The sequence below is a fragment of the Pavona decussata genome, unplaced genomic scaffold (assembly GCF_977016875.1).
Source record: "Pavona decussata unplaced genomic scaffold, jaPavDecu1.1 SCAFFOLD_16, whole genome shotgun sequence".
NCBI classification, from domain to species: Eukaryota; Metazoa; Cnidaria; class Anthozoa; order Scleractinia; family Agariciidae; genus Pavona; species Pavona decussata.
Genome location: NW_028145439.1, coordinates 283,362 through 309,796, shown reverse-complemented (window position 1 = coordinate 309,796; position 26,435 = coordinate 283,362). Strand labels below are relative to the sequence as shown.

At 38.7% G+C, this 26,435-nt stretch overlaps 1 protein-coding gene and 1 long non-coding RNA gene across 2 annotated transcripts in view; both read right to left on the bottom strand.

Moving 5' to 3' along the window:
- LOC146487150 (uncharacterized) overlaps window positions 1–26,352 on the bottom strand; it is a 41,393-nt gene extending 15,041 nt beyond the window's left edge. The window contains exons 1-16 of the mRNA XM_085084719.1: window positions 26,205–26,352; window positions 17,250–17,442; window positions 15,170–15,361; window positions 13,888–13,977; window positions 13,545–13,709; window positions 12,859–13,005; window positions 12,108–12,294; window positions 7,305–7,375; window positions 5,988–6,291; window positions 5,041–5,273; window positions 3,856–4,070; window positions 3,266–3,503; window positions 2,646–2,811; window positions 2,217–2,323; window positions 1,677–1,860; window positions 382–653 (exon numbers count right to left, since the gene is read on the bottom strand). Of these exons, the coding sequence (XP_084940845.1) occupies window positions 382–653; window positions 1,677–1,860; window positions 2,217–2,323; window positions 2,646–2,811; window positions 3,266–3,503; window positions 3,856–4,070; window positions 5,041–5,273; window positions 5,988–6,291; window positions 7,305–7,375; window positions 12,108–12,294; window positions 12,859–13,005; window positions 13,545–13,709; window positions 13,888–13,977; window positions 15,170–15,361; window positions 17,250–17,426 (2,748 nt within the window). The 5' untranslated portion in view covers window positions 17,427–17,442; window positions 26,205–26,352. The remainder of the gene's footprint in view (window positions 1–381; window positions 654–1,676; window positions 1,861–2,216; window positions 2,324–2,645; window positions 2,812–3,265; window positions 3,504–3,855; window positions 4,071–5,040; window positions 5,274–5,987; window positions 6,292–7,304; window positions 7,376–12,107; window positions 12,295–12,858; window positions 13,006–13,544; window positions 13,710–13,887; window positions 13,978–15,169; window positions 15,362–17,249; window positions 17,443–26,204) is intronic.
- LOC146487151 (uncharacterized) lies at window positions 9,034–11,543 on the bottom strand. Its single transcript, XR_014857064.1, has 4 exons — window positions 11,420–11,543; window positions 11,250–11,289; window positions 10,127–10,262; window positions 9,034–9,231 (listed from the first exon to the last, which is right to left on the bottom strand). It is a non-coding gene; the product is annotated as an uncharacterized LOC146487151 (long non-coding RNA).
- Window positions 26,353–26,435: the final 83 nt, after the last annotated feature.

The following is a 26,435-nucleotide window of genomic DNA, read 5'->3' as shown; positions in this document are numbered from 1 at the left end:
CTTACGCATTTCAGAAATTAATCAGGGGAAAGTAAAGAAAAAATAATAATAATAAATCCCTTCCCAGCTTGCTGGTAATAATGGTCTCCGCTGAGACTGAGACCATCCCGAGAAATTTGAAGCCACCTTCGAACGTTCCCTTAATAAAAACAATATTTTAAGAGGATGCTTGCAATCACCTGATGGTACTTTTCAGGATGGTCCTTTTAAAATAAAGGCTAAAAATACATTAAAATAAAACTAACATACAGCTAAAAACTGGGACACAATTGAGGTTCAGTTAAAGGTACTAACTAAGGTTAATTGTTAATCGCATCAAACTGTTCATTTTTTGGATAATCTTTTAGCTTCGGGCATTATTTTTCGATATCCCAGTACCTAATTAATGCTACTTGAATACTGTTCTTCAGATTGGCGGCCATCCGTGGATAGAGCGTTTCCGTCATCTCTGAAAGCTTGCGCTATAGGAGGGTAGGGTGAGCCACCACTATATGGAGAATGCTGCAAAGTACGGTTGTCAGTCGTACACGCAGTCGTCGGATCCTCTTTGAAAGCCTCTGCTGTAGTAGGATAAGGAGAATTGGTGTCATCTGAAGACTGTTGTTCAGAGTGGCTGTCAGCGACTGGTGGCATTAGATCATCTGTGTTCACGACTGCAAAATAAGATAGTGGGTCATTGTCAGACGACGACGTTCATGGATTTCCATACATGATACCAATGGCTAATAACAGCGTGGAAATAAAAAAAGGGGTTTAATTTACGCTGTTCCAGAATTAACTTTTCCCCCCTCAGGTGTCTAAATATAAATCAGCGGACACGTAGCTTGCGAGAGCAGACGCGTTTTCCGACAAAAATAAAGTAGCTGTTTTGGCAGGCTCACTGACATATCCGTCTAAAATATCTACTACAAGCAAAGTGGAAAAACTACATGTATCATAGCAAAGTTCCGCTCAGTAATTTACAGCAATCTCATTTTCCCGCAGACGCCGGGGGAGCTAATGATAAAACCATCCACGAACGAAAGTGAGCAGGAAGACGGATGATGGAATCGGCATATTTTTATTGGCAAGTTTTTGTTACAAGTACGGGAACAGTGACAACGAAATTTAGTTCCGCGCTTGTTTCAGTCGCGTTTAGGCTAGGCTGTCTTGTCAGTTACCAAGGTTCTTAACCTCATTTGGCCTGGGCCTTTGGGAGGGCTCCCGGCTCTGGTGCGGGTCACATTGTGTCCTCCTTCGAAACTTCAAGAAAGTTAGAAAGTCCTACAACAACTGCTTCCCGTTTTGAGCTCTCAAAATGAAATAAAATGACGTGTCAAATGACGTGGGAAGTACGTCATTTTCCCTGCACAATTGACATCTTGGATCCGCCATTTTGAGTTTTTCGATTTCTCTCAAGCCCCAGAAAATTTCCCCAGTTGACGGGACGAAATGTTACAATGTATAAAAATGTAAAAGCAACGGAAACTGTTGCCATTGAAAAATCAAGTTACGCAAACATTAAAATACTATAGCAAAGATGAAATGTTCATCTTGTCACAGACATGGGGTAAAAATATACTTGTCCCTGAGGGGAATGGAAACTATGGCCTTCTGCACACAGAATGCAGACGACGATTTCTAAACCAACTGCAAAGTGCACATGCCAGATAACACGCGCCTCGACGACAATGTACCTGTGTGACCGCTTCTGGTTGCCTCGCTGTGAAGCTCCATTCCTTTTTGGTGCAAGGGTAACGGTCCTCTAAGAATATCCAGCGCGATGTGCATTTCGGGACGGGACTCTACAGGTTCTAAACATTCATCGATGATTTTCCTAATCTTCGCTGCTTCTTCTCCAAATTCCTTCACGGAAATGTTCTGCAACAAATTTCAGGTAAAAGATCATAAACGTCTGCACTCACGACGGTCGAGTCTCTGGGAATAGCCCCTGGGACAAAGGTGGTTCACACTTGAAAACTGGTTGCAAGGACATGTCCCACGGATTGTTCACGGAAAGGTGCGAGCTAGGATTTGAGTGTTCGAGTCTCGGGGACTTCAATTCAAACCAGATTGAATTCCCGGGACTGTGACTAGATCTTTTGACGAAAATGGTTAGTTTACACAATGGGACAAGTCCCCGGGGCTATAAAAATGTTGGTAAAAAAGGTAAACTCAGAGAGGTTGAAAAGCTTGTTCATAGCAACGTATACGTTTTAAAGCGAAGTTTAACTTACTGGAATGTTTGGTTTGGCCCCTGAGACTTTTGCCATGAAGGCTGTTTTGTCAATCTCGATATCATCAAACACACGTTTGCCACTGACCACTTCGACAAGGCATAGCCCTAAAAAATAAATATAAAATGACATCATTTTGATTAGGATGTGAAATTTAAGTACCTGCCCTCCTCTATCTACGGATAAAATTAAATAGAATAGACCTAAAAAAAAAAAAACAGAAATGGGTGAGATCACATGCCATTGGCAGCCTTATTAATGATTCCAGAATAGCCCTGATTTTCTCGAAGGAGATTTTTCACCAATTTTTCAGAAAGAAAGTCACTCTGATTGGGACTGGCTATCCACCAGTCTGGTACTATATCTACTAAAGCAATATTTTACCTCCACTTCGTGGAGGTATCTATTTTTTCTATAAGCCAAACTCACCAAAGCTGTAAACATCAGATAACTCGGAGTAGTGGCCCCCAGTACTCAACACCTCTGGAGCCATGTAACGATAGGAACCAGTTTCAGTTTTTGTGCTCCTAGATCCCTCAGTAGCGCGAGCTAAGCCGAAGTCTCCTAGCTTTAGGAATTTATGATCCTCAGACAACTGGGGAAATATCGTGGGTGAAGAAAATTAGAAAACAAATTTTCGTCCTTGATCAGTTATATTTTGCATTTGTCTCCATAGAAAATTGTATGATGGACATTTGACGGCGTTTCACTACAAAACCAAGCATGAGGTACAGATCTACGATTATGCCAAGATGTTTCTCTTTGTTCACATGGCCTTCAAGTCTTCCTCATAAAGTCCTTGAAAACCAATTTGATGACAAGATTCAATTCCAACATTTGGATAGCATACGGGGCAAAGCACAAAACACAAACAAAAATGATTACGATATCTGCGGTATCAGGCTTGGTGGGTATGCAACCTGTACCTCCTGAAGCAAGACAGGTGGGATTTAGAAAAGAAACCGACAAAAATATTCTGTAACTCTATTCTATATTTTGTAACAGTTTAGTAGCCAAAGCAATGACACAAGAAAAGAACTGATACTCACAAAAATGTTCTCAGGTTTAACATCCCGGTGCATAGCACCCAATGAGTGTAGATGTTGAATGGCTGAACCAATATCTTCAATGAAACTGATCGTGAACTCTTTTCCCTGTCCTTGCTTTTCTTTTCTCAGCAGGTCCTTCAGGTTTCCTCCCGCCATAAACTCCATCACGATAGACAACTCACTTTGCTTGGAGATGTGTATAGAGATGACCTCTACAATCTTTGGATGCTTCGCTTTTCTGGGAAGATAAGAAAAATGATATTTTTTTGGTAATCTTACATCATATATTTATGACATACATATTCGCATAGGAATTAGAACTTGGTCAGTAGGCGCTTTATGTATATTCGACCGAACTTTATTGACATTCTTAGGCGGGATCAATTGGAACAGATATTTACTGGCGTGTTCTCCGTATTTAAATAGTATTGCCGTTCTGAATCTATTTCTCCGAGAATTTGTCGTGGTTTCTTTCGGTTAGAGAGAGAAACTTGATAATGGCACGAGTTTGTTTTCCCATAGCTGAAGCCAAACGGAACATGCAGTTCTGTTTGCCTAAATAATTATCCATGACATTTCCACTAGCTAACCTCAGCATATCAACTTCTCTCTCAAAGTTTTCGATCTGCTTGCTGTCTTCTTTGTTCTTTAAGATTTTTACAGCGACAGTTTGTCCTCCCTTCTTTGCCTTGTAGACGTAACCAAAGTTTCCTTCCCCGATGCGCTCAAAGTAGCCAGCATCAAGCTCGCTTCGAAATTTGTGACTTACGCGAGTCAGCTGTTCCAGCTTTGCTAAGTCTTGGCTCTGTTGGAAGATGTCCAAAAATCAAAACAGTTAGGCTTTGTGGACAAATGGAAACACAACTATGCTCACGCCTTCTGCTAATCCATTCATATTACTTGTGCATTTAACCTTTCTTAAACCGTGCATTTTTTTAACGGCTACCTTTTTTCTTTCCATACTATTTATGACTTCGAGTTCGCTTAAGTTGACGAGTCAAGAAATACTCGCTAATAACTATTTAATAACTTTTTCCGGCTTTTAGTAAGTAATATTCATGGTCTCTTGGTAGGTGAGTGATTACTATCTTGTATTTAAGATCGATTTTAAACGGTAAGGTTTTAGATAGAGTTAGGGTCACACCCGACCATCATTTACGAAGTTGACCCGTACCTCACTCGAACTCGAACTCGAACTTGAAGTCTGATGGAACTCATGAGTTTGAGATGCCTCAACAACATTGTTCTTCTCAACCACTATCGACATAGAGGTATAGAGGTTACCCTAACCAAACGGAGTCGAAAGTTCAATGGCTAGTTGAAACTGACTAACTTGACACTGACTTCCCTTGGCCAGGACTTGATAAGCTTTGATCGTACTTGCGTTTAACTTGGTCAAGCTCAAATTCGCACGCAAGTCGACAAAAATCTTTCACTGTTTCACCGTGCGTACTTTTGTGGGCATGCGCGCAATGCCGGACTGAGAGTGGAATAGCTTTTTTGCCACTGATATTTAATAGCGTTTTGCCACCCGGCAAGTCTGTGCACGAAGTGCAGCGTTAACATTTTTTAAAACTTGCAACGCCGTTTCACTAGGTCTTTTAAAATAGCTTCATTTAAAAAATCAGACCATCGACTTTCATCTAAAGACTACAATGATACATTAGAACCACATTTTGCGAATCAACGGATAGCCCTAAAAGTAAGAGGGTGAACAACAAACAAAAACGCAAAGGAATAGAAAAAGAAGCAAACAAACAAAACTGAGCACTCACTTCAATAGCGTCAATGCCAAATTTTGACTTCATTTCAGCGTTTTCTTTCATGATCGCGGTGGCAAGTTTCAGAATCGAGTCTTCGTTGCTCCAAGCAACCAAAAGACTTTTCTCGTAAACTTTACGCTTGTTTGCAACTTCTTCTCCATTAATGTTCACCAGATGAGAAGCAAAATTTCTCTGATCTGGAGATGAAGCCTGGTCAGCGTAGCAAATGGCTTCGTCTGTTCCGCCTGTACAAAAGTAGTTATTTGTCTAATGTTAGAAGGGCTTAGATAACACGATCACGACGACTAATAAATCTCTTTACATGTAAAGGTCACACTGACTTTTGAAATTAGGGGACCAGGCGACGTAGCAAGATAAACCGTATCACTTTTTCTTTCCCGATCACTTTTCACGCGAGAAATGATACTCATACTAAAAGTCACTCAGTGAGGAAACACGACTTATTTAACTGCAAGGCTGTTACAACGGATAGACGGTAGAGCAGATAGAAGGCAGGCCAATACCGTTGACTGGGTAGAATTGGTCTTTACCTAGTATTCATCATTTATTCTTAACTGTCCTGGCGTGGGTTGGAATAGTTTGGTATAGAGGAATGAGACACTTTTCTGAATGAAAATACCTTTTAACACTCACCGAAGATTAGAGATTTATGTATAGCAAACATCGTGTTCAACACTGAATACCAGTTTTAGACCAAATTTGACGACTCTCCGGGTGTCTATTTTAGAAAGGTACGAACAAAGCTCTTGAGTATGTCCATCTTACAGACACTTCCCATGCGAGGGTTGAGCTTACTGTGTAACGATACTACTAAAATGAAAGATGAAAACACCTATACGTTTAATGATCGCTTATATTGATCATAGATAAAGATGGCCTACCAACTGCAACCACCACCACCATCATACATAACCACAACAAATGAGTTACTTTAATACCTTTAAGTCGGATGAGGGCGAACGTCTCCCTCTCCACTTCCTTTTGTTTTTCTGCATCATACTTTTCGGAGTCAACTATGCGAATTTCCATGGAGCTGTTTCGTTGCATGAAAGATTTCGCCAGTAAGACGACCTTGGCATATTTACTGATTGAAATCTGGCATTTCAATAAGATGTTCTGTTTTTCATCTTCAGATGGAGGGGGTGTTTTCCCGGCTTCTTTCCACTTCTGTATTTCTCTCTTCACTCCATGGTAAAAGAACAGGCAGGTGACTCTTGTCTCTGCTTTCGGAGTCGTTATTAGCTAAAAAAAAAAAAAAAAGAAGGATAGATATATTAACTTTTTCTTTTCACATATAAACAAACTTAAAGTGGTTTTACTTTACTACGCTGTGACTGGGATTGTTTAGCAAAATTCGTGCCTCTTTCTCGACCAATGAGGAACACAACCAAAACTAATCGTGGCTAACTCACACGCGTTTTCTCGCGCTTGGCGTCGGTTACATGTTATGCTTCGGATTCTGATTGGTCCGTTGTGTTGTCTACGTTTGTTTTGATAGAACAGAGTTATTACTTTGGTTTTGGTTCTACGTCACAGTCGAAAACCGCTCCAATATGGATGATTTGGACAGCAATTTTAATGTCGGTTTCTGCGGAAAGTAATGGTACGATGTAATACTACTCCATCCTGGACTGGTAGCTAGTCCTCTCCTCAGGGGTTTTTCTCCAGTATACTTCTGTCTGTGTAGAGAGGGAGAATGTGGAGTAAAGGAAGCAGTGTGATTGAAGGTTTAGGGCGCCTTAGGTTAGGTCCCGATACAAGCCCGCTCTTACCACTAATTTATCAATTTGTTTGAAGGTAGTCTCAAGTTCAAATCCTTCCACGCCTCTCGATTCAAATGGTCTTGCCTCCTGCCAGTTGGGAGTATTTATTTGTCTTTTTTTGTCTATTTGGGAGTATTTGTTTTTCTTTATTATTTATACATTTATTTGTCTCTAAAGTTTGAATGCATGGTCCTACAGACATCTTGACGTGTTATTCCATACACAAAAAAATGCGGCAAAACGGAGAGGTACATACCGGCCATCGAAGTCCTTGACTACTTGACATTGGAAATGAAGGTGCAATTTTCTCTATTACATTCAAGGTTATTACTTAAGCTTAAGCCAGAAAAAGGTTGAATTATGTTAATCCATTATTTTTCAGCGATGCTGAATAAACGCCTCTACAATAAACGCCTCCATCCGACAAGAAAGAGGAAAAGAAAAATCAATAAAAGCCTTTAGGGGTACAACAGATCAATAACGGTGACTCACCCAAATCAGATTATCTCGTCTTCCTTTCATGAAATCCAGCGTCCGTTGGACTTTCTCTTGCGAGTAAACACCTTGAAAAGTCGATTATCTACATAAGTCTTACATAGAGAGACAAGCGTGACGGAAAACTAGGCCCTGTTTGGAGTATTCGGACTAAAATTATCCTGCTAAAAATATAAGCAAGTAAACAAGGTAATTGATTTACAAATAAAATCGATAAAAGTTGAGACAATATTGCCTTTATCTTTCTACAGGCACGGCGGAAAAACCGCTGATTGGCTGCTCATTTCGCGGGTATTTTTACTATCCGCTGACCTGTCCGCAGCGGCTCAACAAAGCTTGAAAAATTACGAACTTTTCACTACTATAACTCAACAGATACGGCAAGCAATGCAAAAGTAATTCAATATTCATGAAATAGGATTCCTCGAAAAGGAGTATCGCAGTTTTCATAACTTTGGCAGTAAATTAAAGGCCTCTTTTCTTTGTCGAAACACGCGACCTTACTTGACTGAACGTCAGGTTCTCGACGGTGAGCGCACAACACAAAATTTAAAAACTTAAGAATGTTTTGGAATACTTAAGGCTATAAAATGAGGTACACAAACGTTAAGAACAGGGGAACAAAATACTGAAGGCGAAAAAAAAATCGCGAAAGGCGAACATACACATTTTCGCATTTCTTTCCGTCGGTGAGCTCGAGGCACATCGTACGACAATGCATGGCCTTCGTGCAAGCCATCTCAGTTGATCTGAGATCTGAACAATACAACAGCTTGAGCAATCACCTACGATGTAAACCCATTACGAGTTCAAATTAACGGCAAGAAATAAAATAAGGTTCAATAAACCTTTCTCTTCCGCGACAATTTGCGGCTCTTGCATGACCTTCCATCGTACGACGTCCGGTTTAAGCCCCGTTTAAGCCCGGGAATACCTGATGCCGCGGGTGTTTACATTTTTCCCGCCACAATCGTCGCCGGTAACCGTCACTAATTTTAAAAAAGCCGGCAAAACAGCCCTTTCAATCCGACTGTCTGACTATCTGGGATTTTTAACTTGCGTAATGGGTTAAATAAGCGAGCTGTAAATACCCAATTCCAAATGGAAAATTTGTGCGAGTACAGCCCCAGTGTTCCGGTACACTTGGCCTAATATCTGGCCAAGAAGCAGTTGTTTGTGGCTTTACAAGGTCAGTTTGGCTTCGCCGAAACCATGTAAAACGGCTTCAAGAACGAAATGAAACAAGCTGCTGCTTTAAGGGTGAAACAAATTGTAGTAACAGCTCGTACTTCACGCCCTGTCCGAGAAGGTTGACCAATGTTTTGAGTGAGTTGCCTCACTACAGCCTGGGTACATTTCTGTGCAAAACTCACCTCGACTTTCTGGACCAGGACCCTCGGGTTACCAACCATGAACTGTACAAGCCTCCCGAGAAATGAAAGGTACACACTAATCGGAGGGAAGGGTAAAGGGAGAGGAAACTACTCTCACTGGAAGCAAAAATCCAAAGCCAAGAAGAGCAATTAAAACTAAAAGCGAAAAAAGTGAAAAAAACTGTGGTAGAGGCCAAGCGAGTGGCTGCCCAGCTTCGACTTATGGCTGGTCAGCTAGACCGCTTGGCCGACCAAATTTTAGACCATGTGACTACATCATCATAAAAAATCACACTTTGTAAACACCAAAATATTAATTTTAGACCATGTGACTACATTATCATAAAAAATCACACTGTGAAAACAATAAATTTTAATCAGCAAGCATTCATTAGACAAAGAAATTTGTAATAAATCATGTAACAGAACTGCCATCACATGTTATTGTTCTCAGTCTTTAATCACTTTCTTCAATATGTCATTTGCTTCTTCCTTGCCATATCCTGGGGGGATTTGCCAGTCAATTTCCTATTGAGTAATCTTTTAAATCTCTAAAATAAAAGAAAAGAAAATAGTTTAATCAACCAGTAATTATTTAAAACATTTAGTCCCAAAAAATTTCATTTAAACCATAATAGTATAACATAAAAACCCTATTAATATAACATAATATACATTGATATATATCGATTTATTTTTTCCTTTGTATTTGATGAGTAAGGTGAGATAGAGTTAGTGTTTGGTATGTTTATGGGTTTTTTGAACCTTCTTTGAATAGAACTATTATGAAACTTACAAACAAGATAAACATTGGAAACTTTAGCAATTTTGCAGAGCAAGAAAGAGAGCTAGTTAAAAACAAGAAGGCACTGCATTATTGCACAGCTGATATCAAATCAGAATAATATGAATACACAGACAGGAAGGAAAAATTGTTTTTCATAGTGCCATTGGGACTTCTAGATTATTACAAGATTGTCAGCGGACCAAATTATCTGCATCATTGACAAGCAAGAAGCGGACATAAGTACCAGAGCAGGCTACATTATTGACCAACATATGCCAAATATGGTTATAGAGAAAAACATTGGGTAAGAGGGCGATGGATTTTCAAAAAGAATGTAAACTTGTTGACAATGCTTGTAATATATAGATACTATTTAGTTTTATTTGTTCTTTCTGCAAGCTCTAGATGTGGACCTCACCCCACTAAAGCCCTCTCCAAACCCCTCTTTTAATATTTAAATCTGCTGTCACTGAACTGATGTGTGGTTTTTGAACTGGTTGTGTGGTTATTGAACTATTGAATTGAACAGAAAAGAAAATCTTTTAATTTTAAGGTCTACTGTCACTGAACTGATGTGTGGTTTTTGAACTATTTGTGTGGTTATTGAACTCAAGAAAAAAAGGCAGATTTATTTCAGTACAGCAACAGAAATTCCAAACCTGCAACCTCCAACAGATCTGAAGCAGTAACAGTAAATGTTCACAGTGGCCATGTGTGTCCCACATGTGGAAGGGTCTGCAGGACCAAAGGGGGGCTGACCCAACATCAAGCCACACACAGATAGGTGGTGTTTGCCTGTCGGTAACAATAAAGATCAATCTTCCTTAGTCATAAAGGCATGAGCATAAACAGAAATATAAGAACAACAAACATTAAAATGTAACTGTCAATCAGTTTAACCGTGCTGTTGTCCCAATTTGTTGTAACACATTGATCTGCGACAACATAGCAGAATTTAAAATATTGTTTTAAAGTTGAAATTAATATGAACTGGTACTGCCAAAGTAGCTGAACTTTAATACAAATTTGCAATTTATTTTATTGTAACATTTAGAGGTGTATAACTGCTACTTTATAAACTTAGTGACACTCACATAAAGTGATTGATCTACTGATAAATAGACATTTAATTCTCAAGTGGACCAACTTACAATATGTAGGTTATGAACATCATTGATTTGATGGAACTTTTGTCGATTCCAACTACTCAGCTCAAGGTTTCATTTACAAAATTCAATCTACATATATTTTGGATGTACAAAGGAAAAGAACGTAGTTTTCCCACGATACTTAAAACTTAACTTAACTATAAATGTAACTGAACTGTAAAATAGTCTTTCTTCAGGTCAGAAAAGTTTTGCTAAAGATTTATACATTTCAAAACTCTGAGAATCAAGCCATTAGTTTATTTCAATATTAGCAACAACAACAAAAAAGCGAGTGTATCTATCGTATCAGATTCTTTTGCGCGCCATTGCAAAATGTATTTTTCAAAAGAACATATGAACAACACAAGCTAGAAAATATATTCAAACGAAAAATGAAATGACTCACTGATACCCGGGATAAACATAGGTTGGCTGCGCTTTTCAGACATTCACAACATGCACTAAATATTAAAATGAAGCTTATAGTGTCGATTTCGTCGCTAATAATTATGAAGCTTATGTTAAAATGGTGAACGAAAACCAAACGGCTCTGTTCCCAGAAGCAAGTCAAGATATAACAGGCAATTTAATGCCCGAAACTTGTTAATAAAGTTGGAAAGAAAACTTGCTTTACCTGTCAATTCTTCTGTGTCAAGTCATCTGTAAACCAGTAGCTGCAGCAGAAAAAATAAATTATGCAGAGTCTGAATGAACACGACAGCAGAACAACGGCTCCAACCGACAAAAGAAAAATGACGCTCGCAGAAAGCGATAAAACCAGGATAAGACTTGCAACATACTTACTTTTGCTTAATCCGCATTCACTACGAAAAGTAGAAGTCCCCAGATGGGGAAAATCCACAGTAATCATCGCAGTTCGAGGCAGTAGTTTGGATATCCATACCTTTTCGAACTCATGTGCACCTGCATACGGTCAGCGGAAAAAGTTAGAGCATGCTCTAAGTTAACGGATGTTTCAGCCAATCAGCGGTTTTTCCGCCGTGCCCTTTCTACATCTTTTAGTCGATCCAGGGGCAGTGATTTTCTCGCACTGATTTTTGCCCAGTTTACTTTACCCCGACCGGACTCTGACCCTAAGGCGTTTCCTGTACCTTAGGCAATTTTAGGTCGTAATGTCGTTCGGTTTCCCGTTGTTCGATTTGGTCTTTTATTGCTTGTTTTACGTAAATGTACTTATTTATCGGTTATACTTTTTGATCTAAATTATCCATACATATTCTTACATTATGCTTGGGCGTTTTTGGGTTTTGGATGGTTTGCACGTGTTACGTGAAAAGAAATCATTTTTTCCTCGTGAAGTTGTTGTAATGCTTAAAATGTACATCATTCAATAATGTAAGTTATATCGAACCAAGAAACCATTTTTCCTCAGTGATAGGAAGGCACTTGCTATTCGTTTTTTGTACAATCTCTCTAGCTCTGTTCACCACTGCATGACAAGAAAAAAAATGCAAACAAATTGTTTATTTACCAAAAGAGTCTTTCATAAACATGTCTTCGATCGCAGGACGCGAGATCAGCTCAAAATATTCAACTGGTGACAAGGCATTCGTTACAGTCGTAGTGTGAAAGATGATCTCTGATGCTCTCTGTTCCAGTGCTAGTTGCTGCTGAAGGTATTGGTCACGTTGGATTCTTAGATAAGATCTTACATAGACCTTAAGAAAGGAAGGTTCATCAAATGTGTTAGAAAATGTAGAGAGTTACTGTATAAATCTGTCAGACTGTCAGTTGGCCAAGGGTCGTCGATCGACCATCCAACCAACCAGGCTGGCTGGTTTACAGAATGACTGCTGACTAAGTAACGCATTTACCGAATGGTTGGCTGGCTGAGTGTCTAAAATGGCTGACTGTCTAAAATGACTGACTGACTGGTTGGATTATGACTGATTGATCACATGAGTGGCTGGCCGGCTGACTGACTGTTTGGATGGCTGCCTGGCCAAATGACTGACTGACTTACTGACATACTGACCGAGTCAGTGATGAACTGACTGGCCTCTTGACGAGTGACTGACTGTCTGTCAGGTTGACTGACTGCTAGACTTACTAACATAATGATTAACTGTTCGGCTGGTAAATTATTAACAGTCCGTTAGTGAATGAGGGAGTGAGTGGATGAGCCAGCCAACAGCATGCTAGCCTAATAGACGGTCAGCCAGACGCTCAGTTAGTTAGAGAGTCACCATGCCAGATTCTTCGTAGAACAACATATTAAATACCTCCCCTGGCTGGATGTCCTCTTGAATAGTTCCTGTGCTCAACAACTGCACAAATTCCCAAGGTTTTATGGTCACCTTCAGAGTGAGCAGACTTCCGTTCGCTTCTAGGTCCGATCTTTCAGAGGTTTCAAAGTTGTAATGGGTCATCTAAAAAAGAGTTAGAATCCAGAGCACGGTCTAAATTCTATGAGTTGAACGACTGACCTATATGTGAATAGTTGTCGTAGAGAAATTCACTAGTGGTGTTATTCCCCAGAACTAAAATAGTGACCTAATCCCAAATACTACGGGCTGGCTTCTAGACACTGTTGACAACATGTAAAAATTCGGGTCTGGCCAAATTGAAATCAGTCTAGACCGTGATTTTGTTACACCTCGTATATTATAATTGGTGATACGTGTCTCTTGCCCTTTATTACTTCATTTGGACTCATAAATTAGCTAGTCCCACATAATGTTTCTATGTACTTTGACTACTTAACAGAGGTCCAAGTCCGCTTTGGAACAACAGCCTGTGGAAGAACACCTATCCTCTTTCATGACTATATACAGTACGTGGACGTTCAAATCACAAGCATTAGGTGTTAGAAAGTCCGCTTAATGACGTTTCGACTATGTTTCATATAAAAATATAATAGCAGGGGGAAATAACCCAAGAATAATCAACGTCATTTAGCATTGCATACCTTAGCATTGACTGCAAATTTTTCAAAAAAGCTTTTATACTCAGGACGATGAAGGTCACATCCAAGAAACAAGACGGATCTTTCGTTGAAAATCTGGCGCATAAACTCAACTTCTGGACTCTCAAGAGTGGTGCAAAAATCTTCAAAGTACTTCTTGCTGCTTGGCTAAAAAAAGTTGTTGAAGTAGATAAGATTTTTTAAATCTTCATCACATAATAATATAAAGGAGACAGGATTTTTAATTCAGTGTAGTTCATTTTACAGCAGGGGATGTTGTTTGTGTTATCTGAGTGGAACTTTTTGCTCGATTCCCAAAATACTTATAAATAGATTTGTAACTCACCAGTGTCCGCACATTAAAACTGCTATCCCCAAGACATTTGATGATCAAATCTCTGCGTAGGTTGGGCCAGGAATGACCTACAACTGAAATCTGAAAGAAACAGTTTCCTCTATTTTGTTAGGATGTGACCGTAAAATGGCGTAGTGAGAAGGAAGTAAGATCGATAGTGTGTAGGAGATGTACAATGACGAAATAAGCCTAAGAATGCCCAAACGAGTTTACGGCGACATTTTGTCATCGATTAAATTTACTATGGACAATTTTAGGGGAAGAGAAATGGGGTCTGTTACAAAAATAACTAATTTAGACTTCGTTCAGTCGTCCGCGTAAAAATATCTTTGTATAGCAAGGCACTTTTTCGCACGCCTTGGAGCGCAATATCATTGTAAGACAATTGTAAATTGCCGAGAAAATTGCGCAGGGCCGTTACTGGAAGCATTCAGCGGGAGATAACATATATATATTCCAGAACTCGCCTCGCGATGCCGTCGTGGTCACTGCAACGGTTTTCAATTAAGTGTCGAAAGTAATCATATAAAACTTTGTGTTTAATTTTTGGTAGACAATTTGCTTTGGTGTTGCTTTACTGCGCTCTTTGATTTGTTGAAAAAGCTCTCGTCACTTTCTTAACCAATGAGAAGTAAAAGCAAAACCAATCGTGACTTTCTCCTAAGCAGTTTCCCGCGCTTGACGCCGCTTAAGGCCCGTTTAAACGGTTTCGACATTTGCTTCAATACGCGTTCAACACAGTTGTTGAACCAATTGTCGGGGGCGTTTGAACAGGTCGTTTAACATTGTTGAAAGCTGGTTGAAAGTGTGTTGAATCAAATTTAAATTGGCTTAAACTTTCATTCAACATCGATTCAGCATTTCCATTGTTATCGAAAATGTTGAATGGCGTGAAAACCGTTTGAACACTCCCTTCATCCAACATTTGCCCAACATCCGTTCACTGACTCTTGTTGAACGAATGATGGGCAAATGTTGAAACCGTTAAAACGGGCCTTTACATGTATTTGCTACAAGTTCTGATTAGTTCATTGCGCTGTTTACGTCTGCTTGTTGTGATTGGCTGGAGTAATTACTTTGGCTTCGCTTTTACGACTCTCAGTTGAAAGCTGCTCTATCGGGCTAATTATCAGCGATGTTTGCCAGCATCTTTCAGATTACATTCAAAGCAACCAAAATGTGACATATTTATTATGGCTCCATTTGAAAGGATGAAAAGGCAATCTGTAAAGGGTTTAGCGGATGGTATCGACAGAGTCAACTGTTTGCTTGCCTGATCCAGTCGGACTTTCTCTCCAAGATTCCCAGCCTTCCAAAGGAAGCGCTCTAGAAGGTCGTCCATGTTCGTAGTAATGATAACAGGAAACTTCCCAACATTCCGTAGGGCATCATGAACACGTGACGGTGCCTGCTGAAGGTTTGCCAGAAATTTCTCTTCCAGGTCAAAAAGGATGTCGATGCCTCTCTATCAGATGAAGAAACGGTTACCAATAATTTAACCTGAGTCAAACAGGGTTCAAAATGAAATGAAATGTCTTACTTCTAAATGTAACAATCGTTCGTAAACCGACAAAAAAAATAAATGAAATAAAACAAACGAAACTGGCGGTGAGGATAAAAAGGAATGTCTGGTGCCCAGGAAACCAAAACCACCATCTGAAGAAGCCAGGTAAGCAACTTCCAGTGTTTTGACCCAGTATAAAACTATCTTTTAAAACATAAAGGAATGGTCAGGATTGGATACAAGGATTAGACACAAGGCCTAACTAGACTGGTAAGACACTGGCTATGGAAGATCCGCGAGGGTGGATGAAGTTCATCCAGTAGATCCGAGTATGTGCAAACAAGAATGAGAGGTAGTGTTAGTGCCCGCATTAGTGTTAGCCGTTTTTTGTATCAGTGTTGCCTTGACAATCTTTTTCTGGGAGGGGAGGGGGTATATCAGTGAGGAGCAAGTGCGAAGACCTTTACGTAAAGGGACACAGTCACCTTTGTGACCGCGCTGACCTGGACACTAGTTTTGTCAATTTTGAAAAACGTCCACCTCAGCCCGAAATCAAAACTACGCGTCGAATACATCTAGAAATCCGCTTCAATCTTCCCAGTGTTTTATTGGACTTTCAATCTTTTACAGGAAACTGTTTCTGAGTATGCTTTTGCTCATCCTATGGTATTATTTTATCACATTTGGTTAAAAACAGTATGGATCGCGTCTCCAACGGAACATGAAAAGAAGAGGTGGGAAACGTGAAGGCGCCGGGCGGAAGAAATCGCCAGCGTTGACCAATATAACGAGAGAAATCAATCAAAAACCCTGGAGAACAAATCTCCATTATATATATTTGAAAAATTGCATTTTCTCAACCTGGCGATAGCTTCGTCCGGAGGGAATCTTCGTAAACGATTCGAACTTCGCGTCATAGCTGCTTGGTTTGGAGCTCAGACGAAGACAAGCTTCGGTACACAGTCGATTATCTCCTCGACAAGGAAAACCTCTATTAGAGACTTGTTTTCTACGGGCCGAGCAAGCGTTCTTGTAATGACATGGGTTTAGTTCCTAAATTTAGATCACAGAGAAGTTGTAGAAACGAAATTATAATAAACACAAAATATATGATTGAAAGCAGAAATAAAGCTTACCGGTAGTTTCGCTACAAAGTCGTTTCGCTACACTGCAGTTCAGGCTATTCGCTAATATTTGAACTCAATTTGCTTCTTATGCAAACACTGTGAAACGTAGAAACAGCTAAGATAATTTTTCACACGACCGGATACCGAAATTAACAAATGATTCTTCGACTTCAGAGGTATTCGTTGACGTTTGGCTTTCCCTGGACAAGTGCATCAGTAAATTTTCCATAATAGCAAGAAAATGAGTGTTCTAATATGTCTATAATCACTATAATAATTTTGACTGGCAAACACTTCGACTCGACAAGGTTTGTTTAGATTTTTCAAAGGCTGCGCTTCTCAGCGCGAGACTTGCGGATGAAGTGTAATATGCAAATCAGCTAAGAAATAGTATCTAATGCGCATGTGCACCAGGTGACTGTGTCCCTTTAATGGGTTTGAAATGAATGATTGGAAACGTTTTTAATAGAGAAATTTTCTGGGGGGACTTCCCTTGACAGAAATGAGTTTGGAAGGGGCAATGTTTAGCGTTTTATGCGTAGAATAGACTATTTTGGGTCACGCGTTGGGCCGCTGGACCTTCGTGGGACTTTTTTGGGTCTAACAGCGTGGCCTCAATCGCACCTCCACTTCATTATAACCCTCTTTCCCCCACTCCTGGGTCTTTGGACAGTCGGGTCAGCTTGGCATGGTAGTAATAAGAAGTTTGAGACATATCTTACCTCAGAATGATTAACACACTGCCACCAGTCATCCAATGAAGGGGAGGGGTTGTTGGGGGAGACTAAAGTTGACGCTTGCTCACCAACGAATAGCACAAGTGTCCCAGCGGCGATTTTGGATCGAATAGTTTCCAGTTGTGTTGACATCTTTAAGCGTACATCAGCAGTTGTTCCCATCTTGAAATCGCTGGACCTTTACATTAAAACACCACAAACTATTGATTACAATTTCCGTATCCCAAACTATTCCCCTTTCCTCACCTATTTGTTGTTGCTTATAAACTTACTAAGGTCATTCAATAAGTTATCACTATTACTGTTTTATCTCTAATCAAAAATAGGGATAGTGCCTAAGAGTTTTTAAATATACGACACTGGACCTGAATATGATATCTGAAGTCGTACTGCCTTAGCAAAAGCAGTTAAACTGGAAAACATCAGGCAATGGACATCGTGTTTTTGCCTTGGCGAACTATAAAAGATCGCAGTAAATCTGACCATTATGAATCATAGTTGATGTCACTGAAAAGCTTCAACAAATATTAACTTTGATGATTAAAAAAAAATGTCAGCATGGCTCGGCCATTCCCATGCTACGTAAAAGACTGGATTATCCCTAAATCAGTATTTACGTTTACTGTCCAGCGTCAATAACGATCCTGGCACCGATCCCACTGTTTAGAAAGTGACGTGTTTACTTTGGAGTTTCAATTCTACAACTTATTGGCGAGGTATTCAAGCCCGCATAAGTATGTGGATCACTGAAGAGGTTTTGATGAGACCGGTGTCCGTCTTTGCCAACAGCAGAGAGATGTGCACGGCTAAGAATTCCATCTTATAAGTTGCAAGGGTATTTTCGAAAACGACAACTTCATCGACTCTGAATTCTTGGTTTTCACGTGACGTCACCAGATTATAGAATTCAAAACCGGGAGGCCCGCATAATTTTTACCTTTGTTCAAGGAAAGATTACCTCAATATATGTCTTTTGACAATTTCTTAGCTCAATATTTGTACTTCCTTCTAAAAATAGAACAGTTTCAATTTCTGAGTTTTCATCATGCGTGACATCAGGAGGACGGCCGTGACACTGTCACGTATCGTAATCAAAATGACACTATCGTTAAGGTGGGGGTTCACCTGAAAGCCGTTTTCACACCGCTTAAAATCGGTCAAATGGAAATATCTTGTTTGCATTTCAAGCAATACAAAAACCCTCCATTCATAACACAAATTAATGATTTGGGATGTTTTATGAATTTTTGAGTGATTTTTAGGTATATTTGGAAGGAAATAATTTTTCTTGAAAGATTGGTAGAATTAAAAGAAATAAATGTTGAAGATTTAGTGAAGTTTTAAAATTAGAATTTGTAGTTAATAATTAATAGACGGATACCAAGTTAGTCCACTAGCAACCTGGGGTGCTCTTGCGTGGTTATCGACTGTCTGTTAGTGTTCCAAAAATCATTTTCTTTTTTCTATCCATTCTTAAAACCTCTTTAAATTTCACTCAAATTCAGGCAGAGCCCCACCTTAACTCGTGGATGTGGCTGATATTCAGGCCATGCTCAATGCAACCAGACCCTGGCTTCTGTTGATAACTATGATAACAGATAAAAGGTCAGGCTTCTTATCAGCCATCTCTTTTAATTAACAGAAAAATTCAAAACTTAGTAGTGAGCAATGAATTATGGCATATTTACATTTATTTATTTTTACAGTGCAATCTCAGTTATTTGAACCCTCAATTTTTCGACACTCCCGATTCTTTAAAACAGTAGTTGTTAATTCTCTTAGATTCGCTTCAGTCAGATTTTAGCTCCTACTTTTTGAAAAAAGTTCAGTTTCTCTAAGAGGTTAAAAAAATGGTATTCCACAGTAGTGATTTATACAACATTATTATACAAATGTTATACACCAAGTGAATTGTTTCCTTTTACTTACTTTTGATAATCCAAAAATAACTGGGTTTTTTATGGGTTTTGTGACATCAGTGACCAATGCTACAGTTTTCTACACCTTATCACATAGTCTGGTATAGCTTTTTCAGTAATATAAGGAAAAACACTAATTAATATTTCCTTTTCCATTTTGTACAGGTTTTATGTAAAACTGACATTATTTACATAAGAACAGTTTAAACCACTGATTCTTTGGAGGATAAAGTGATAAAATGCTTTTAATTTGCAATATTTCAAGCTATGCAAAAATTGTATATCATTGTGTGAAATGTTTAGAAGAGGACTATGATATGCACACTTAACTCTCTTTAAGCATGTTTGTCCCTTCTATTTCTTTTCTCAGAAAAACAGGATCATGAAATGTTATGTAAGGAATACTTTGCAGAATGCTTATTTAATGATACATGGTAGGTATTTTGATGTGTAACAATGATTGGGACTTCTCAGATGAGGTGCCATCCATAAGCTGGAGTGATGAGGCTGCAGCAGTGTAGTGTTTAGCAGTCTACTGACTTCTTTAATTGGGTTTTTGTTTGTAAGGAAAACAGGTTAACGGATTGAAGCAAGCCAACTACCTTAATTGAGAAATCAGAGAATAAAATCTGCAATGTAAATTTTTGTAGTGGAAGGAAACACTTAATTTTTTTCTCAGTATTACCTCAGTTAGGAAATGCGGTCGATGCAAGGCAAAAAAAAAAACTCTTTGACCTTGGTAGGGTTCAATCCCATGACCCCTTGATTTTGATTACTGATGGACCAAATGTCCTAGGGCAATGCGAAATTTAAGTGGTTTCCTTCCAGCACAGCCGGAAATTTACACTCCATGCAGAGATAATTCTCTGATTTCTCAATTGTATAATCAGTACTACACAGCCCAAAATTTCATTATCCTTTGATTGTTGTGTTATTTCCAACTTTATTTCAAGTTAACTCTCTCATGTAGCAAATTATAAACAAACGGCTGGGGATAACTGCCTGATGAATTTTTTTTGGCAACATTGGAGACAGTTGAGGATTTATACCTCAGTGCTATTTGATTTTATTTCAAACCAACTTGGCAAAGGAGAGAGAACCTTGGATCCAGGTCATCGAATGCACTCCCTAATGCAGTTTTCATTCTTACTTGTTTTCATATATATAAAGTAGCATAAGGCATTCACAAGCTATTGTCGTGTTGACTTTGCAATATTAAGAATAAGAGCCAGTTAATTACCGCTGTGGTTTCACTGAACAAAACAGTATCAGTTTGCACTTTCAAAACAAAAGAACTAATGTGGTTGACAGGAAGTTATTAAAGGTTCATGTTTCTCCGATCCCTTCTAAAACAAATGGAAAAAACTAACTTAATTGACTTGAAATATTTTGCCTGTATTCAAACATCTCTAATGTGTATCTCACTCGAACAGAACCTAAACATCAACAAAAACAAAATCAGTCAATTTGACTAAAAAAACGATGAAATATAAAATATTTTGTAAATCCCTATAATTAAGGAATCGTTTTGGTCCCCGGCGTACCGGCAGTTTGGAACAATCTCTTTATTGTGCATATTATTTTACCGACCACATGAATTCGTATAACAACACTGGCCTACTAGTATCCGTATAAGGTTGCAATTTGAACATTATCTTGCTTAAAGATTAAAGGTTACTTCTAGAAAATTGCTCCCTTCTCAAAAAACAAAAGCAAACAAAAACAGCATAATTACTTTAAAAAGTGTGCAAGCATACAAAAAGATTTGAAGTTATCTTACCTCTTCGATTGACAAAGCCGTCGGAACTTTCGCTGTCCACCGACAGAGCAAAACCCCTTTCTACTTTTAACATTTATCACATTAAAAAAATCCCTTCAACACAATATATCTTCTATATCTATTAGAGCGGAACATTTCCCACACAGTGGCGCAGTATCGAAAGAATAAGATCGATCGTTTCCTAGTGCCTAAAAAGATCCTTGCTATTTTCATCCGCTGTCCTGATACAGATTGACGTCTAAACACTGTTATTTTTATCCGAACCAGTTGCGAAAAATTAATAAATAAATAACTAAATAAAATCTCTAGAACAAAGCCAGGACAACTAAATTCGCCTTTCGGCCGCCATATTTGTTTTTGAAATTTAAGTTCGCGCGTGTGTAAAAAGAATCTGGGTACTAGCGCAAAGATCAACCAATCACCAATCAGCCTATTGTCTCCCTTGCTGTGGGATTGGCTATATTTGCACTACCGGTTACGCCGGAGTCAGTGATTCATTTGCATATGGAATGCCACTATCATTCCGTGGATGCTAAAGCATATTGATCCACGAGTAAAAATGACTCTTCGGGTGATTTTCAGCATTCTAAAAAGTTAACGTTAGAGGAAAAAATTAATTTTGTCTAAACGTTCGATAATTCAAAGGGGAAAACGAACGCCTTTTCTGGCAAAAGTGAACTCCAGATGTTCTATCTTCGGCCGCCATGTTGATGCTCCTCAGAGGGACACCAACATGGCGTCTCTATAAATTTGTGTGGAACATTTTGTCAAATAACTCGAGTACGGAATACCGTACAGACCTGGCACTTGGAAAGATTCCTTATTTATTTATCATCTATAACCTGCCAATTATGAATTTCTTGACTTCATTCATGGATTGGTTCCGATTTTTTTTTTCAATGGCGTGGCAGTGAACAATGAGTGAAAACCGACAATACGATTACTGTGTATGACACCCGAAAGTGAAAACGCAAGTAAAATTGTAGAATAAATTACGTCTTTCTTAGCGTTCCGGTTTACTATTTACTATACTCTCTCACGATTTAATCCTCCAGTGAAGCGGACCAACTGGATTCTATGTTTTACCGTTGTTTCACACGAGCCATAATCTGTTGATCTTTTTCCAGAAAAATATGCTGCCGAGCTTAGTTTTAGGTGAACTAGAATCCAACTAGATTTCGATCAAAAGTGACAGATTTGGGCTCACTCTAGGAAAAGTTTAAATGACTGAAAAAAACACGATTCTTTCCTCTTCATCTTCATAGGTTTGGAATTACACCATGTATATATAATTTTTCCTTTCCAATATTTGTCTAGAATTGTATTTTAACAGACTCAAACCAGCGGCAAGAGACTAAAGTTGGCGTTTGCATAAATTGATGTCTACGTAAGTTATTTCTTTATGCTTGAATGAATTAGTTGTATAGCCTGTGTTTTTCCAATGTTACTCAGCTTGCAATAATCTTAGTTTCTTAATTTACATAACAAGAAAGAAGAAGCACTCTGAAATTACTAAAGGCAGCCTTGCAAACTCGCTGACATAATATAAACCATGACCTTTTTTACACGACTGTTTCTCAGTTGAAGACATTTTTTTTTCATCACCAAGCCAGGAAAAAAAAAACCCAAAGATCGCTGGACTTGTATATTATAGCACAAATACATAAACGTACTTCCACGCGTACGTTAAGTCAGGATAAAAAATTTACGTTACCTTCAGGGATCCTCGCCGTGGTTTGTCGTTCGTTATCGTCCTAAAAGTCATGAACGAGGCAAACTTTTCGCTAATCAGTGTTCTAGAACGAGTTCAGCTATACTCACGTTGCGTTCAGTCTAAGCCAATTTAACAGTAGCGGGAAAACAAGGTTTTTTATCCAATACATACACGACGAGATCAAAAGACGACACAAGACGACAGCATCAAAAAGAGAAAAACATTTCCAAGAATATGACGTAATCAGGTATGATTAATCTTTGTTATTAGCAGGCCTTGTTCTCGGAAACATGCAAATTGAAAATGTAAGAACTGTGAAACCGGGAATTCCCAATGATGAAAGTGTAGAATCGGTCTTTAGGGAGTTTTAAAATTATCGTCCTGAGCGTCAAAAAAGTCTATTAACCCTGCAACCATTTAGATCGACAGGTTATTGTATTAGTTTACTCAAACAAATTCATGGTCTTTTGCAGTCTACAACGTGACTTGAACCAACTATAGAGATTCGCGTGTGGTGACAGTTATTCTTTGATTTGCACAGTATAAAGCGACAAGACAATAATGTTATTAATCCTGGGTTACAAACGCATGCTAGGACATCGATTTTCAGGTCTCCCTTACATCACAAGAGTCTAAGTTTTGTTATAGGCCTCGTCGTAGCCACCAAATGTATACTAAACAATTACACAAGCTCGAGCTGTGCAACACTGACTCTAGCTCATTCAGATGCAACAACAACAACAACAACAACAACAACGTTGCAATGTAAGAAAAACGACACACTTGCTAGAAAGGGTACAGTAAGGGTAATAATCATTTATTCATTTTCATGTATATAATTTTTGCTTTCCAATTTTTGTCCAGAATTGTATTTTAACAGACACAAACCAGCGACAAGAGACTGAAGTTGGCGTTTGCATAAATTGATGTCTACTAAAGCGATTTCTTTATGCTTGAATGAATTGGTTGTTTAGCCTGTGTTATTCCTGTTTCTCAGCTTGCAATATTCTTCGTTTCTTAATGACGAGTTCGATTTACATAACAAGAAAGAAACCAAAGATCGCTGGGCTTGTGTATTATAGCAGACTGAAATACATAAACGTGCTTCCACGCGTACGTTAAGTCAGGATAAAAAATTTACGTTACCTTCAGGGATCCTCGCCGTGGTTTGTCGTTCGTTATCGTCCTAAAAGTGATTAACGAAGCAAACTTTCCATAATGTTATAGAACGAGTTCAGCTATACTCACGTTGCGTTCAGTCTAAGCCAATTTAACAGCAGAGGAGAAACAAGGTTTTTTATCCAATACATACACGACGAGATCAAAAGACGACACAAGACGACAGCATCAAAAAGAGAAAAACATTTCCAAGAATATGACGTAATCAGGTATGATTAATCTTTGTTATTAGCAGGCCTTGTTCTCGGAAACATGCAAATTGAAAATGTAAGAACTGTGAAACCGGGAATTCCCAATGATGAAAGTGTAGAATCGGTCTTTAGGGAGTTTTAAAATTATCGTCCTTAGCGTCAAAAAAGTCTATTAACCCTGCAACCATTAAGATCGACAGGTTATTGTATTAGTTTACTCAAACAAATTCATGGTCTTTTGCAGTCTACAACGTGACTTGAACCAACTATAGAGATTCGCGTGTGGTGACAGTTATTCTTTGATTTGCACAGTATAAAGCGACAAGACAATAATGTTATTAATCCTGGGTTACAAACGCATGCTAGGACATCGATTTTCAGGTCTCCCTTACATCACAAGAGTCTAAGTTATGTTATAGGCCTCGTCTTAGCCACCAAATGTATACTAAACAATTACACAAGCTCGAGCTGTGCAACACTGACTCTAGCTCATTCAGATGCAACAACAACAACAACAACAACAACAACGTTGCAATGTAAGAAAAACGACACACTTGCTAGAAAGGGTACAGTAAGGGTAATAATCATTTATTCATTTTCATGTATATAATTTTTGCTTTCCAATTTTTGTCCAGAATTGTATTTTAACAGACACAAACCAGCGACAAGAGACTGAAGTTGGCGTTTGCATAAATTGATGTCTACTAAAGCGATTTCTTTATGCTTGAATGAATTGGTTGTTTAGCCTGTGTTATTCCTGTTTCTCAGCTTGCAATATTCTTCGTTTCTTAATGAAGAGTTCGATTTACATAACAAGAAAGAAACCAAAGATCGCTGGGCTTGTGTATTATAGCAGACTGAAATACATAAACGTGCTTCCACGCGTACGTTAAGTCAGGATAAAAAATTTACGTTACCTTCAGGGATCCTCGCCGTGGTTTGTCGTTCGTTATCGTCCTAAAAGTGATTAACGAAGCAAACTTTCCATAATGTTATAGAACGAGTTCAGCTATACTCACGTTGCGTTCAGTCTAAGCCAATTTAACAGCAGAGGAGAAACAAGGTTTTTTATCCAAAACATACACGACGAGATCAAAAGACGACACAAGACGACAGCATCAAAAAGAGAAAAACATTTCCAAGAATATGACGTAATCAGGTATGATTAATCTTTGTTATTAGCAGGCCTTGTTCTCGGAAACATGCAAATTGAAAATGTAAGAACTGTGAAACCGGGAATTCCCAATGATGAAAGTGTAGAATCGGTCTTTAGGGAGTTTTAAAATTATCGTCCTTAGCGTCAAAAAAGTCTATTAACCCTGCAACCATTTAGATCGACAGGTTATTGTATTAGTTTACTCAAACAAATTCATGGTCTTTTGCAGTCTACAACGTGACTTGAACCAACTATAGAGATTCTCGTGTGGTGACAGTTATTCTTTGATTTGCACAGTATAAAGCGACAAGACAATAATGTTATTAATCCTGGGTTACAAACGCATGCAAGGACATCGATTTTCAGGTCTCCCTTACATCACAAGAGTCTAAGTTATGTTATAGGCCTCGTCGTAGCCACCAAATGTATACTAAACAATTACACAAGGCCAAGCTGTGCAACACTGACTCTAGCTCATTCAGATGCATCAACAACAACAACAACAACGTTGCAATGCAAGAAAAACGACACACTTGCTAGAAAGGGTTCAGTAAGGGTAATAATCATTTATTCATTTTCATGTATATAATTTTTGCTTTCCAATTTTTGTCCAGAATTGTATTTTAACAGACACAAACCAGCGACAAGAGACTGAAGTTGGCGTTCGCATAAATTGATGTCTACTAAAGCGATTTCTTTATGCTTGAATGAGTTGGTTGTATAGCCTGTGCTATTCCTGTTTCTCAGCTTGCAATATTCTTCGAGAGTTCGATTTACATAACAAGAAAGAAGAAGCCCTCTTAAATAACTAAAGGCAGCCTTGCAAACCCACTGGCATAATAAAAACTATCATTTTTACATGAATGTTTGTCAGCTGAAAACATTTTTTTTTCATTACCCAGCGAGAGGAAAACCAAAGATCGCTGGACTTGTGTATTATAGCAGAAATACATAAACGTACTTCCACGCGTACGTTAAGTCAGGAGAAAAATTTACGTTACCTTTAGGGATCCTTGCCGTGGTTTGTCGTTCGTTATCGTCCTAAAAGTGATGAACGAAGCACACTTTTCAAAAATGTTCTAGGACGAGTTGAGCTATACTCACGTTGCGTCCAGTCTATGCCAATTTTACAATACGTACACGACGAGATCAAAAGACGACGCAAGACGACAGCATCAAAAAGAGAAAAACATTTCCAAGAATATGACGTCATCAGGTATGATTAATCTTGT